This window comes from Cibotium barometz, chromosome 46 (assembly GCF_041138505.1).
Source record: "Cibotium barometz isolate CiBa-2024 chromosome 46, ASM4113850v1, whole genome shotgun sequence".
Classification (NCBI taxonomy): domain Eukaryota; kingdom Viridiplantae; phylum Streptophyta; class Polypodiopsida; order Cyatheales; family Cibotiaceae; genus Cibotium; species Cibotium barometz.
In genome coordinates this window covers 10,905,040-10,919,883 of record NC_141091.1, presented here as the reverse complement: position 1 = coordinate 10,919,883, position 14,844 = coordinate 10,905,040, and the positions used below count along the sequence as shown (strand labels likewise).

The 14,844-nt window shown below is 40.8% G+C and overlaps 1 protein-coding gene across 1 annotated transcript; it reads left to right on the top strand.

Annotated features, from left to right (window-relative positions):
* The first annotated feature begins 445 nt into the window (after positions 1 to 445).
* LOC147611873 (DNA-directed RNA polymerase subunit 10-like protein) lies at positions 446 to 3,290 on the top strand. The gene is made up of 4 exons (XM_086783751.1): positions 446 to 550; positions 673 to 731; positions 1,057 to 1,151; positions 2,952 to 3,290. Exons 1-4 carry the CDS (start codon positions 515 to 517, stop codon positions 2,978 to 2,980), a joined length of 219 nt encoding a protein of 72 aa, XP_086639877.1. The 5' UTR covers positions 446 to 514; the 3' UTR covers positions 2,981 to 3,290.
* The last annotated feature ends 11,554 nt before the right edge of the window (positions 3,291 to 14,844 follow it).

Here is a 14,844-nt window from a genome sequence, read left to right as displayed (position 1 = left end):
TCAAGGGACAGGCTGTGTCCCTTCTGTAGTACAAAAATGCCTTTCATGTGTTTTGGGCCTGCCCCCCAACACCCAGACACTATGGAGAGGAACACGAAGATGGCTAGAAAGTCGTGGCACACAACATTAGTTTACATGGAAACATGCATTGCTGGGCGACACCAAGCTCCTCAACCTGGCCCTAGTGTGCCTTCTGTGCAGCAACAACTTTGGAAGCTTTTAACTGGTCCTTTCAGCTCTGAGCTGTTAGATAGCACCAAGATGCAACTCCTGAGAGCTTAGCCTGTGTCATAGGCGACAAATTTCTTCTTTTTTTAACTAAATCTTATTAATATTAAAGTATCTTTCTATTTAAAAAAAGTTTATTCTAGCCTGCATTTGATTTATTCGACCAATAATTTTGTCACCAAATATATATTCAAACTTTTATTTTCTATATATATTTTTCCTTTAGGTGATATATTTTCCCTCTTAACTAAGTCCGTCCTGTTGTCGAGAAAAGAGAGAGCCAGCCATGATCATCCCGGTGCGTTGCTTCACCTGTGGCAAGGTAAGCCCATAATTTTGTATATTTTTGATGCTGGTTTCCTTCTGAAGCTCTGGTTTTGCGGCCTGAATGAAATCACAGCCTGGTGATTGATCTTTCAGAATCTTTTTTTTTTTTTGTTACAGGTGATTGGGAATAAATGGGACACATACCTGGACCTTCTTCAAGCTGATTACTCAGAAGGGTAACCTTTTTTTACCAACATTCTCTTTAGGTTTCTATCCTTAGTTCTTGTTGGTAAAATTGTCTGTATGTTAGGGTTTAGGATTTCGTGATTGTTGCAGGCTTAGGTTTTGTGATTATTGCATGCTTAGGGTTAGGGTTTTGTCGAAAAGTTCTTCTAGATCAGGTTCTCTCCATTTTAGGATTAGGGTTTTCGAGGAAAGTCCTGCATGTTGGAGCTATGTGTAGTCAATGCAATGCTAGATGCAGTGGCCATGGTCCGGTGGGTGGAATCAGCCAGCAATAGCTGAGTTAGTGGATTTATGATTGCTTTTTGCCATGACCAGGGATGCCCTCGATGCATTGGGGCTTGTTCGTTATTGCTGCAGGAGGATGCTCATGACTCATGTTGACCTTATCGAGAAGCTCCTTCAATACAACAGTAAGCACAAGTTTCATGTTGCAGTCTGTGGTGATGCTCTGAATAACATCTTGTGTCTTGTGCCGATCCTTCCAAAACCATGTTTGGTGGTGGATATTTCAAACCCTGGAAGTTAAGTGTACATGCCAGGCAACGCTAGATTGTGTGGGACTGTCAGTTTTTTGTTATGCATTTAGAAACTTGAGTTAAGCTAGCTTACTGCATTACCGAAAGTGGCTTGTTGCTTAAGCACTCTTGGCTTCCAACAGCTGGTGAACTCGAGGCTAAAAGGGATATATTGGAACCTCACTTCACTTTTATGTCCACTTTGTAGTAAGGTTCAAAATGCATGAGATGGCACATGGAAAGGTGCAGCTTACAAAGTGGAGACAATCTCAGAGACAATGGCAATGGTGTTCCATGAAAATGTGTACCCGAAAAGTGGTGCTGGCGGGGGAGTAAGACAAAACCACACACACACACATTCACTGTGTAAGAGATTAAAGGGATGTCTTATCTTTAGATCATGAACCTGTGGACCCTAACCATGATTCATGGCCATAGTTCGTGGGGACCACCTCCTGCTAATCTTCACTCGATTTCAATAAGAAACCCTGGTACAGATAGCAATAGTGTCTGCTGTGGTGAGGACTATTGCAGGCTAGATCAGAAATCCTTCACAAGTTAGGGAGAACTTAGAACATCCACCTGTTGGGGGTACATCACATTCTCATAAGATTCATTTGGTTGGTTTTGTGCCTATTGTCAGTATAAGGGCATCTTTGCAATGTTGGAATGGGGATGTGTGCATCTGATGTCAGCTGATGAAAAGCTGTAACATAAAGTAGGCTATGCAAGCGAGATGGCAACCCATTTCTGGCTTTTATTGAGTTTGGGAAATATCTTGAAACTATTATTGGTACATGAAAGATTTCAAGGACAAAGACAATAAGATGCAAACAAGGATGCTTTTTGCAGAGGAGGGTTATACGAGTCACAGCGTGAATCTTCTACTTCAATTGCATCTTCTTTGGTGCTATAGTCGTATCATACAACTTTACCAAAGTATCCCATGCATCCTTGGTATTTTGTGTGTCTTGTCTATGGCATAACATGGTGTTTATACGCATATCAAGAAGTAATGCAACACTTTGAAGGCCCTCTCTGTCCAATTTCAATGTGCTATAAGCTGGGAAGGTGTTGCACTGTCAGCCTACCAGCTACATCCTACTGCCAAGCTGCTCCCACACACTTGACCAGTTTTTGTAGACCGTTGAGGACCCCCAACAACTCCTGCAGCTTTGCATGGAAAGTCTTGCATCATATATGCGATCTATTGTTGATCCTGCCTAACAAACAGGCTGTGTGAATGCGGAGGTTCATTTTGCTTATGGACAGTGTAATAAAGGGCGGGTTTTTGGAAATTAAAGCTTCTCTTTGATTACCAAGGTAAGCAAGATGAATGAGGTAATCAACACCAAAACTAGATCTGGGGTTTTTTTTTGGGCTTTGTGGTGCTGTCCAAAGCATTCTGCAATCTCTCTCTCTCTCTCTCTCTCTCTCTCTCAACCCCCCTCCTCCCTCCCTTCAAGGAGCCACAAATGAGACTGAAGGGGGAAGAATCACACGGCATAACCAGCCCCTCTAGACCCAATTAGAGCTGGTGCTTGCATAGCATGTTCCGGCATCATCCGATATCTATTTGGATAATTGAACGAGTATTGGAATTCTCATCCATGCTTGTCAAATTTTCAACAGTTTTACCTGTTAATATTAAAGCACGTTACTTGACACTAATTCTGGTTTTGATGGCCATTGCAGCACTGGAGAGGAATGAATCCAACCAGTAATCTGGATTAACAGGGAGGTTGAATGGTCCATGCTTCTGCATCTCCTCATTTCTACTATGAATTGAGAGACATAAGACCTCTTCTGAGTATGGAATGGGAAGCTTTTGAGTAAAACATTGGATCACAGTGTAAATTTGAAGCAGAATGTAAGAATCTTTGGTGTGCAAATGGGTTTATTCCTTGTAGTGGCTGTTTACTTATTGTTTCCCTGAAACCTTGTATATGGCTTAATGACTTAAGTAGCGTCCCTTTTCTAGGTGTTTGAGCTGAAGCAGTTTATGAAGATGCGATAATGCACTTTTTTCCCGTACATTCAATTGTCTATGCTTTGCATCTCCTCTTTTCGATTATAGATTTGAAAGCTTTTGAGAAGCATCAAGCCATGGCATACGGTTTGCAAGGGACTTTGTGCCTTCGATTGGAGCTCTAGTTATTCAGTCTGTTTACAGCTGAACAGTCCCTTATTTGTGACCGATAGATTTTTCTAGCTTAAGTTGCTAACTGAGAATGCACTTTAGGTGTGTAATTTACTTCTCTAACTAGATACAGATTGTAAATTATGGAATATAGTAGTACAGAACACACCATACACTTTCGGAGGCACTTCCCAATTCAGTCACACGTAAGCTTATAACATAGCGCCATGTGACAAGGCTAGCTGGACTACACCTCCTCTGGAGTAGGTAGGTTTAGTAATCTTGTCTCTTGAAGGTATTTAAGGAATTGCCAACCTACACCATTTTACCAGTCATCAGCTAATCTAAGATTGAGTGTCTTCTGTTGCTTCATCTCCACGTTTGTCAAGGAGATGCTTGTGCCATCAATTTCCCCCTTTGGGTTATTAACATTATGTCTCGCAAGCTCTCTTTCATTTTTTTGTTGCCTCTTGCATAGCTGTTATGTTGTGTTGTATGCATCAAAGGTTTCCTTAGAGGTAAAAGGACTCTCACCCCTACAAAGAAGGGACTTCTGTATTTGCCTCTCTGAGTTTCTTTAAGGGATTTTCAACTTTGCTCTATGAAGTTCTTTGCCAAATTTGAAGGCAATTTTTTCTCCAAATTTACCTCTTCATAGATGCATTTGAATCTCAAGGTTTGTAGTTGCTGTGGTTGGCTGTTCATTCTTTGATTACACTAGTTCAAGGTATAAACGTTATTGCACTATCGTGTCCAAACAGCCTGGGGTAAAGATCAGCATCTTATTTCTGAGTCCGTCTTAATCTTCCAAGCCTACTTGGAAACAGCACCTTTCTCCCAAGGGTATTTCTTGTTAGCTTTTCCCATTGAGGGCTTCTTGTCACAATTGCACATAGATTTACATACTATTATAGATTCTCTTACATCAGGTTTGGTGGCAGCGTGTGAAATAATCAACTCTGTAAGGTGCAATTCAAGCCTTCAAGATGCTTACCACACTGAACACGACAAGATAAGAACCAAGTATCGTGATAAAATAAAAATTAATATTAGTGAGTAGGTTCTTAGACTTGTGCTACACAGATATGGGGCATCAAGCATAAAATGGGGTTTCAAGTATCCAAAAAGGACACACAAATGAGACATTGGCTAGACAGAAGCAAATTTGTAGGTGATGATGAGAGGAAATCGTTGCTAATGAGTCGGATGCAAGCATCTAGCAATATCCAGCCAAGAAAGCCAATGCTTTTAAGGTCCTATAGACACTCTAGTGGCAAATGTGAGATGGGGTTGTTTTTGTTCCATAGCAGCTGTGTAACGTCTTGTTCATGAGGAGCTTGGAGCCTGCTGCCTTGTTTTAACTTGAAGCCATTTCATTCTACTTGTGCGTCTTGAAGTCTACCCTTCTTCTAATCTCAAGGTTTCTGGATTTGAGGGGATATAATTTTTAGGGACCATGATGACAAGTTGAGGCCTTGACTAGTTTCTCAAGACAGTCATGTATTGTTTTAAATATTGCTTGAACCCACCATATTCGAAGTATCAATTATAACATTGTATTTGTCTATTGATCGATATTACAACCAGTCACTATATTGTATCTTTTGATTCATTTGACATACAGAGCCATAGCCCCCATAGTGCCCTAGCATAGTATAGCCATAGCCATAGTTCCCACAGCTCAAAAGTCAGACACATACATAGCATATCCATAGCATATCAAGCTAAACGCACAGCCAGAGCCATAGCCATAGTCTCTACAGCTTGAGAAGGAAAAGCACAAGAAAGTGCAGCAAACAAGATAACGGAAAAATAAGCGCACTACCAGGATCGCCCATCATGCATTTGCAAGGAACCCCCGTCATCTCAAGCAAGCGCGAGGGAACCTCAGCATACATTATCAGCAAGGACCCTACAAGTCTTCCTCTGTTGGAAGGAAAGCCCCCTCAATTGTCTCACCCCAAGGCGGTCAAATATGGCGGTTCGCTTGTTGGAATCTGCAACAATGCTGAAGTCTGCTCCCAGTAGACTGTGAATACTTTTTTGGCAGAGCAGCTGACTGTAGACAAGCACCCTCCTGCAGATTTCAGCCATGGCATTCTCACCCATGATCGACTTGTGTACTTGGGTGAGAGAGGGTGAGAGAGGTAGTGTCACTTTTTGTGCGCTGGATGTGTCTTCATGCACAGCATTTGGTGGTACTGCGGACAAGATTGCAGAGGATGCAAGGTGGTTGCAAGGCCCTTGTCAAGAGCGTGGGAACTGCCCTTTTCTGGTGCCAAGGCTGACTTTGTTTAATCTCCAACTGCTCATGACAGGCACGGATCGGTCTGACACCAACCCACACCGGATGAGCTATCCATTGCGGGCCATATTGTAGCTCCAACCTGTTTTCTTTTCATCCATTATGCTTTGTATTCAACTCCTCCTGCTGCCAATAAGCTCATAATCAGGGCTCACATTTCAAGGCTACCCTGACTTCAATAATTTAGATAAATTTTCACATGATTAGGGCTGAAATTCGAAAGCCTACCCTAACCTTCAATTTGAAGGCCATAAACTAGGTTGACCTCCTTCAAAACATTTACAGAAATTTTCAAAATAGTGGCCTTCTTTAGAAAGGTTTGCAAACATGGAAATGGCCTTGCTTTTCCCATTCCACGTGTGGACTTTTACTTTGTGATGGTGGATTGTGTTGTGTGTTGATGGATTCTTTTATTTTATGATAAATTGTGTTATGTGTTGCTCGATCACTTTGTGGTGAGTTGCAATGTTTGTTTATGGGCCCTCTCATGGTGTAAGCCATGCCTTGATATCCTGATGGGCTCTTAAGTGTTGTGATGGTGGGATGTAATATAAATTAATTCCTTAACCTTTTTTCAAGTGAGTGCTTGCCTCGTGTTTGGATTAGATTTTAGCATTTATGTTGGGACTTATTCCCGCCTCGCCTCCAAGTAGATTTCATGCACTTGTTGGCGACAAGTGGGTCAAGGATGGCAATTCCAAATTTGAACACAGACAAGATACAATGATGGAATGGGACACCCATGTTGGAACCAAATGAAGCACTACAAGTTACGTAAGAAAATTATCAATAATGGGGTACTAAGATTAACTTTAAAAAAAGACTAAGTAGAGTGACTCAATCCCAATGATTCTAACATAATAAAGAGGTTTACTCATCAATACATATAATTGATCAATGTCTAATTCAATTTTAACAAAGTTTGAAAAGTTAGGTGTCCATACCTTTTGTTATAGTAGATATTTTCTTGTTTTCTTTCATCATTTTATTGCACTAAATCATGGAACACAATTTATCTATGGTGAAAAGTCCGTTATTTGATGCCTTTAGCCATAATCTAATAGCCCTTCTTTCTTTGATAAGATGTCGATTACCTCCAAATTCTCTCTACCATAATAAAAACTGATATATTCTTAGTGGCTTGTTAACCACTCGGTAGGTTAACATGGTTTCAACCACCCAACCTACCATAAGGTGCTTTGCCATCATTATGTGCCTTAGGTAGTCTTATTGCGTAAAAATAAAGTACGTGAGCTTAGTTCATACAAAAAAGGCATGAGCTTCCAGATGTGAGCCTTTAGACATGAGAGTCTCAAGATGTGCATGTGGAGATGTGAACCTATAGACGTGAGCCAAAACAGATGAACTTGTAGATGTGAGCTTAGACACGTGAGTCTAGATGCATTAACCTAGAGATATGGAAAAAAAAAGGTTCAAAAAACTTAAAAAACTCAAAACTCAATACTCAAAAGAGGAAAAAATAAATAAAATTGTGTTACCAATTTGTTTTATTTTTGTAGCTTGAGCAGAACAGATGTATCTAAAATCAGTTTTTGACTTGCTTCAGGAAGCATTAGAGACCCGTTTCACCAAAGGGAAACATTGATGCGAAACCCGATCTAGACTAATTATTGGAAACAACAATACATTTGACTATAGCACATCAAACCACACTTCCTCAAACCCACAAAGCCTTCGATCCTAGCAGATCAAAACTCCCCCACTTAAGAAGGCTAGGCAAGACTCCTTCAGATCCACCTCAAGAGCGAGGAGCTTTGGGAAGAAATGAGCCATTGAAAAACATATGTGAGTGAAGTAGTAGTGGAACACATGGAAACAAGAGCTGCTATATAGTCCTTTGAGCTTTGGATTTACCAACTAGCTTTGTAAACTCCACTATAAATTTTATGAAGAAGGCATTAAATTTTCCTTTTTTTTTAGCGAACCTCCAGTGAAGGAGCAGGAGGACCGTGAACCTTAAGGTTTGCTCCTTCTGGATGTGGTCAATCCATGTCGGATGCCACAATGTTTCAAACATTTATGTCGATCCTCAATGGAGTTTATCCACATGATCCATGACCAACAAGCAGCATAACCCATTAGTTACGGCAATTGGAAAATGTCTCCTTTGCTATACCATTAGGGACAAGTCCTTAAAACACATAATAATAGCAAGCACACATAATGTAAGCAAGAGGAGTCATACTCTCCACATGAGCTCATTATAGAACCGCATTTACCGTGGAGGTTCCAGTTCTTCTCCCGTTCGGATGAGGAACATGGAACATGGGGAAGGGTAATGAACCAATGTTTGGGATTACCTCAAAGAAAATTGGTCCACAAGGGCTTTTATATAATGTTCCCTCCCAATAGCCTCAAAGCCAAAGGCCGATTTAGGACCGAGTCCCATTAGAAAAAACCAAACAACCCAACCCTGTGTGGGGCAAGAACTCCCAAACCTTGAAACAAAGGGTTTTGTACAATCACTCCCTTACGTTCCACCGCCACGTGAATATGTAGAAGACATACTTGGGATGGTGTTTGAAATGGGGAGGGAGGTTTTTCCATAAACATAGCACTTAGAGACTCACAATGGGTAAAACAAAGGTAATTCATATCTCAAGAATGATGACCAAATTCGACAGAATTGTAGATCTCATTCAGTATTTAGTGAAGTCGATCAAATTTACAAGGCCATGGGAAGGATTAATGATCCCACCAAGGTCTGTTCATTTAGTATCTAAGTTGGACACCCACATTTATTTCCAATGGAGAGATATGGTTTGGGGTGCAATTTGCATCCCCGAAACCATATAAGGACCGGGTGTCCATTGCTAAGAACTAGATAACAACAATATTGTGCTTATTACCATCGTCGCCATGGGAACCATGATAGAATCCATTGTAGGAACTAGATAACAACAATATTGTGCTTATTACCATCGTCGCCCCATGGGAACCATGATATAATCCATTGTTGGTACTAGGGAAACTTGGCACCACAACCTATGTTCCCAGTGCCTAGACAATCACTAGCCGTATCGCCCATACCAAATGCTTCTCAACAACTGGTGCAGAATCGAGGGCCCATTTATTAGAACCCTATACCGAGAGGTATGTACACACCCTGCCACCAATGCCATATCCCCCTGTGGTATTACCACCATGACCGGTTCCACATGGAATCACACCAATACAACAGTACTTGGTGATTCCTACTAGTAGACTCTGAGAGTCCCGAACACGAGAGCTAAAAGCTATATGAGAAAAACAATTCATATGGATATCTAGAGCAACCCCTAACCATTGACTATGCCTTCTTGTTTGAAGCTATGTCACCTCTCTAACGTTTCCATGTCGCACATGTCACCTCTCTAATGTTTCCATTGCAAGGGCCTACATTGTGTTGCTGAGTATCTTCATAGAGCCGTCGCACTAGCTATCCCAAATCCCTCCGCAAATCTAGTGCCAAATCCCAATGTTATTCCGTACAAAGGGATATGTTACAAGTGTGGATTCGAAAATACTTTCAGCGATTGACCTACAAAGTGATAATAACCCTAGTGGTGGGCAACAAGTGGTGGGAGCATCAGCCATAAACAAATGAGTTCTCAAGATCAAAAGGAATAATTACATTTAAAAATATTTTAAAAATTCAACATTATCTTCCTAGAATAAGTTTCACTCTCTAGTTTTTCACTGGACAAAATGTAATTTTTTTTACATTTAGGCTTGGGGAGGGATCTTAAAAAGGTTAGTAAGAATTAGCTTCACCCTGGAGTTTCGAATGGTCCCATGGATATTCTGCATGTGTAGGAGTATAAGCCAATGCACTAAATTTGGAAAGCTTTTATCTGGGCACACTTTTTGGTTTGTGAACTGAAGGTGGAGTATGTACTTTAGTGACATATACAATTATTCCTTATATGATTGATCATAGCATAGTGGATTATGCTTATGCAGGATGGAGTATGTACTTTAGTGGAAACTATAATTATTCCTTTTTTAATGATTGATCATGGAGTTATTATCCCTTCCAAAGCATAGTGGATTATGCTTATGTAGGGTGGGTAGAAAATTTGTGCGGTGAATGTATTGTTGAGATATCAAGCTCATCTAGTGAGGCAGTGGACACTGATGACCCGCCTGGGGGATAGGCCCCACACTTACACCACTGGCATGGTTGGTGAGATCATGGGTGATATGCGGCCAGTGGGATGACAGGCTGTGTGACAGCCATTCTAGAGACTGGCATAGTTATAGCGCCAGCTCATTTAGTTGGGTTCACACTATAGAGAACCCTAGTATGTATTTGGTTGAGTACCTTTTCATATAGAGTGTACTCTTATCTTTGTATATGGTGTGTTGAGTGTTGTGTGAAGAAGAAGAAGATTTTCAGCCTCTCACCTTGTGTATTCTCTTTTAGGGTTCTGTGAGTGTGTGTGTGCTTGCAAGAGCTCAAGCTCTCTTCTCCCCTGCATCTTTTCATGGTACAATTATTCCTTATATGATTGATCATAGCATAGTGGATTATGCTTATGCAGGATGGAGTATGTATTTTAGTGGAAACTATAATTATTCCTTTTTTAATGATTGATCATGGAGTTATTATCCCTTCCAAAGCACAGTGGATTATGCTTATGTAGGGTGGGTAGAAAATTTGTGCGGTGAATGTATTGTTGAGATATCAAGCTCATCTAGTGAGGCAGTGGACACTGATGACCCGCCTGGGGGATAGGCCCCACCCTTACACCACTGGCATGGTTGGTGAGATCATGGGTGATATGCGGCCAGTGGGATGACAGGCTGTGTGAGCCATTCTAGAGAGACTGACATAGTTATAGCGCCAGCTCATTTAGTTGGGTTCACACTATAGAGAACCCAGTATGTATTTGGTTGAGTACCTTTTCATATAGAGTGTACTCTTATCTTTGTATATGGTGTGTTGAGTGTTGTGTGAAGAAGAAGAAGATTTTCAGCCTCTCACCTTGTGTGTTCTCTTTTAGGATTCTGTGAGTGTGTGTGTGCTTGCAAGAGCTCAAGCTCTCTTCTCCCCTGCATCTTTTCATGGTATCAGAGCTTGGTTCATGCTAAGGGCTGAGTTGCAAGCAAGAGAAGCACAGGAAGTGGCACGAGGGTAAGAGCTTCAACTACTCTTCCCTATTTGTGTTGGCGACTACACCCTTGTCGGGAGCTCTATGGGAGGCACTAGCAAACGATATCTGATTGAGGAGCTTTCTTCGCAGGAGTAAAGCTATAGGGCAACTATATTGTCCTATTGGACGGACAGTATTTTTTAGACCGAAAAGTGTTTAGGGCACGTTTAGGGCCTCCGTTTTTCAGAAAGCAGGCGATTTTGAGCACTGCGGATACGTCATCGATTCTATGCAGAACTCTATTTTAAGAACTGCAGGAAGACAGATTGGTTGTGCAGACATTGTGTGTGCTACAAGGAGGTCAACAGTTGCCATTGGGTGTATGTATGCACATTGAGGTCACTGGTTGTGACATTTGAGTGTAGTACAGTACCGCCTGCAGAAAATACAGCAGTTTGTGAAGGACAAACCAGAGTACTGTTTCTGGTAAATTTGTGTGTCTGGCAAGATGTCAAATGATGGCATAAACCAGATTGCTGCTTGACAAGAACAACTTCCATGCTTGGAGGTTCAGGTTGACAAATTTCCTGATGGGAAAGGGTTACTGGGACTACACAGAATGTGAGCATGAAGAGGCACCGGAGATACCGGACTGCTGCTACAGATGTGAAAGAGTTCAAGGATTGGAACCAAGGAGCCAAAAAAGTTATGTATTGGCTATCTATCAGTATACAGGACACCATGATTGGGCACATACAAGATGCCAAGTCCCCCAAGGAGGCGTGGGAGACCTTGGTAAAACTCTATGAAACGAATACCAAGGCACGAAAGATACAGTTGAAGAATGAACTTCATACTGTGGAGAAAAAGAGTATGTCTGTGAATGACTATGCATTGAAGATCAAGGGTATCGTGGAATCCCTTGCATCTATTGGCGTTTCAGTAGATGATGATGATAAGGTGGAAGTCTGTCTACGTGGTCTCGGGCCACAATACAAGGCATTCAAGACGTCTATTCAGACTCGGGAAAACATTCCCAATTTCACAGATTTGGTGTCTATGTTGATTATAGAAGAGAAGAGCTTGGGTGAAGACCAATAGTCTTCACAAAACAAAAACAGTTCAGAGAGCAACATGCCTTCTACACAAGTTCAGGAAGAGGACGAGGTAGAGGAGGCCGTGGATGCGGCCAAGGAGGTGGCCAAACAGGTAATCAAAATTATGGCCAGCAGCAGCAACAACAACAGTCCTAGAATTCACAACAACAACACGCAGGTGGAAGAGGCCAATTCAGAGGCAGGGGGAGTCAAAGAGGTCGTGGAAATTGGCAAAGGCAGTATAATGATACACGTGGATGCTTTTATTGTGGTAAGCTTGGACATGTGCAGGCAGATTGTTATAAGAAGCAGGCTGACATGCAAAATGGAAAATTGCAGCAAAACAACTATGCATCCTCGAGCAGAAACAATGAGGATAATGAAAGGTTGTTTGTTATGCAGCATGTCGTTAATGCCATGTCTGAAAATGTTAAAGCAGCTTATAAAGATGATGTATGGTACGTTGATTTAGGTGCTTTGAACCACATGACAAGTCATGGGGAGTGGTTCAAGGAGATGAAAAACCTTGAAAGACCAGGTTTTATGGAAACAGGGGAACAGTGCTCATCCAATTGCCCATGTTGGAGATGTGCCATTGTCTATGCAGGATGGCAAAGTGAAGTACCTTGCAGATGTACTTCATGTTCCGAACATAACAAAGAATCTGGTTTCAGTTGGCCAGATGATTGAGCAGGGTTTGCAGGTTCCCTGATGGTTGTTATGTTGAAGACTTTAAAGACAAGTGCAGGTTGGTTGCAAAAGGCAACAAAGTGGGCAGAATGTTTACATTGAATGTAAACATGCATCATGAAGTGAGTGCTGCGATGTTTGCAAATGGTTCAGGAATTGTTGCAGACACAGACATTTGGCATAAAAGAAATGGACATGTGAATGTGCAGAGAATGAAGTCTATGTAGACTAAAGGAATTGTGACAGGGTTGCCAAAGTTGTGAGATCCCACTGTCCCCTCCGCACACCGGCGGATTCCCGGTACCTGGCAGCGGAAGCAGCTCCCTCATGCGCGGGGCAGGGCTTCCCACTCGGGGCCTTGCCCTCGAATGTCTAGGCACGAGACTAAGCTAGTGTGGTCATTCCGAAAATCGAAACCGGGAAAATTTCCCATGCTTGGAAAACGGGGACGATTCCACCATTTTTTATTTTCTTAACGAATTTTTCTAACGAAGTCAAGATAATGAACTAACCTTCATCTGAATAAACCAGATAGAAGGGAAACTATTACAGACTTAACTTGAAGGGATCAACACTTTTTTCCTAATTGAATCAGGCACAACCGTTGATCTATTCATTAGAGAAGTCTTCAGGCTTTTATTTAACTACTCGAGTTCTAAACGTATTAATCAACTTTATTATTAAAACTCTACTGATTCCAGCCTATGGGCCATGGGTTAGCCACCGCCCAACCATTGAAACTGGTAGAACCAGACAAGTACTCACCACCCATAATTGAATGCCTTTCTTAACTTTTGCTTTAGAATACAGATACGCACACACTCCTCTTTAAACTTTAACTTATAAAACAATCCATTAACAAACAATTATTGGTTACAGATGTCATAACTCAAAATTTCCATTCAATCCTTGTTTCTCACAAAAAAACAGTATCACTCTGGACTCTCCGTTGAGACCAGCTAGTCAGCAACGAGATCCAGTAAACAGATTACAATAAACATTGGTCCATCATATAATATATATATTCCATGACATACGCATGGGTGTCCTAAGCACCGCGAGCCCGTGCATCGCCTGGTCAGAACCCTCCAGGATCCTCCTTAGGTGTCCTGGCACTTCACTGAGGGACCGCTTCGTCGGCCCTCGCCCATCGTACCGGAAGCACATCATTTTTCACCATACCAAGGCTGGTCAAGACCTGGGCAGGTTTTTGCCGCGTGAGCCGTCCTTTGAACACTCCCCGCTAGCTATTGCAACCGAACTTCCCTTAGAAAAACACATATACCAAATGCTCCCTCCAGCATTCCGGCGTAAGACAGTCCTTTAAGAAAACAGGGTTTCTATGCAAGTTTTCATTTTTGATTTTCTTTTAAATATAATGAGTATATCTTAAATCCGTATCCCAATACTTCTAGATCGCAGGTCTGAATTCCAACAGAATTTCATGAATTCTGTAACCTTGATCCTCAGATCCGAATCAAAGGGTCTTAACTTGATTTCAGATTCGGTGGGTGATTTGAGTGAATTTTCTCGAACTGGTCACATCGTCTTTTCTTGAAACTGACGAAGGAGTTATGTCTTGGTCATAGTCTGATTCAGGGTTTGAGTCTGGAAAGGTTCTCCTTGAACTATCTTTCTCGAAGGGTAATATTTCAATTACTACTTTACTGAATTTCATTCATTGAGTATTTGCTTAACTGAATTCAAAACTAATCACGAATTCCTATGAGGAATAAATTAATCATTTATCTAAAATTCCGACTTCGATAGTTTTTCTGAGTTTTCTCATCATTACCATCCTAGAGAATATGAAACGATAGAATTTTGTCTCACACAGAGTATTTACTTATTCATTTACCAATATTCATGGGATTTAAACATAGGATTAAAGAGAACTCTTATTTTGATATAAAAATTCTATATGCATCTATTTATGCATAAAATCAATTTTGATGAAAGTAACACTTTTATAATTAAAAAAATTCTTTTATGCATCTATTTATGTATAAAAATCAAATTTGATGAAAGTAACACTTTTATAATAAAAATAATAATCTTTTATGCATCTATTTATGCTTAAAAATCAATTTTGATGAAAGTAACACTTTCATAATAAAAACATTATTTTGTGCATCTATTTATGCATAAAAATCAATTTTGATGAAAGTAACACTTTTATAATAAAAAAAATTCTTTTATGCATCTATTTATGCATAAAAATCAATTTTGATGAAAGTAACACTTTTAAAATAAAAAAATT

What these genes read in the sequence shown, in the direction of transcription:
- LOC147611873 (XM_086783751.1), top strand. Translation starts at nt 515, where the DNA reads ATGATCATCCCGGTGCGTTGCTTCACCTGTGGCAAG. An exon ending in GTTGCTTCACCTGTGGCAAG is followed by an intron (nt 551 to 672) that starts GTAAGCCCATAA and finishes TTTTTGTTACAG; the next exon opens with GTGATTGGGAATAAATGGGA. An exon ending in GAAGCTCCTTCAATACAACA is followed by an intron (nt 1,152 to 2,951) that starts GTAAGCACAAGT and finishes TGGCCATTGCAG; the next exon opens with CACTGGAGAGGAATGAATCC.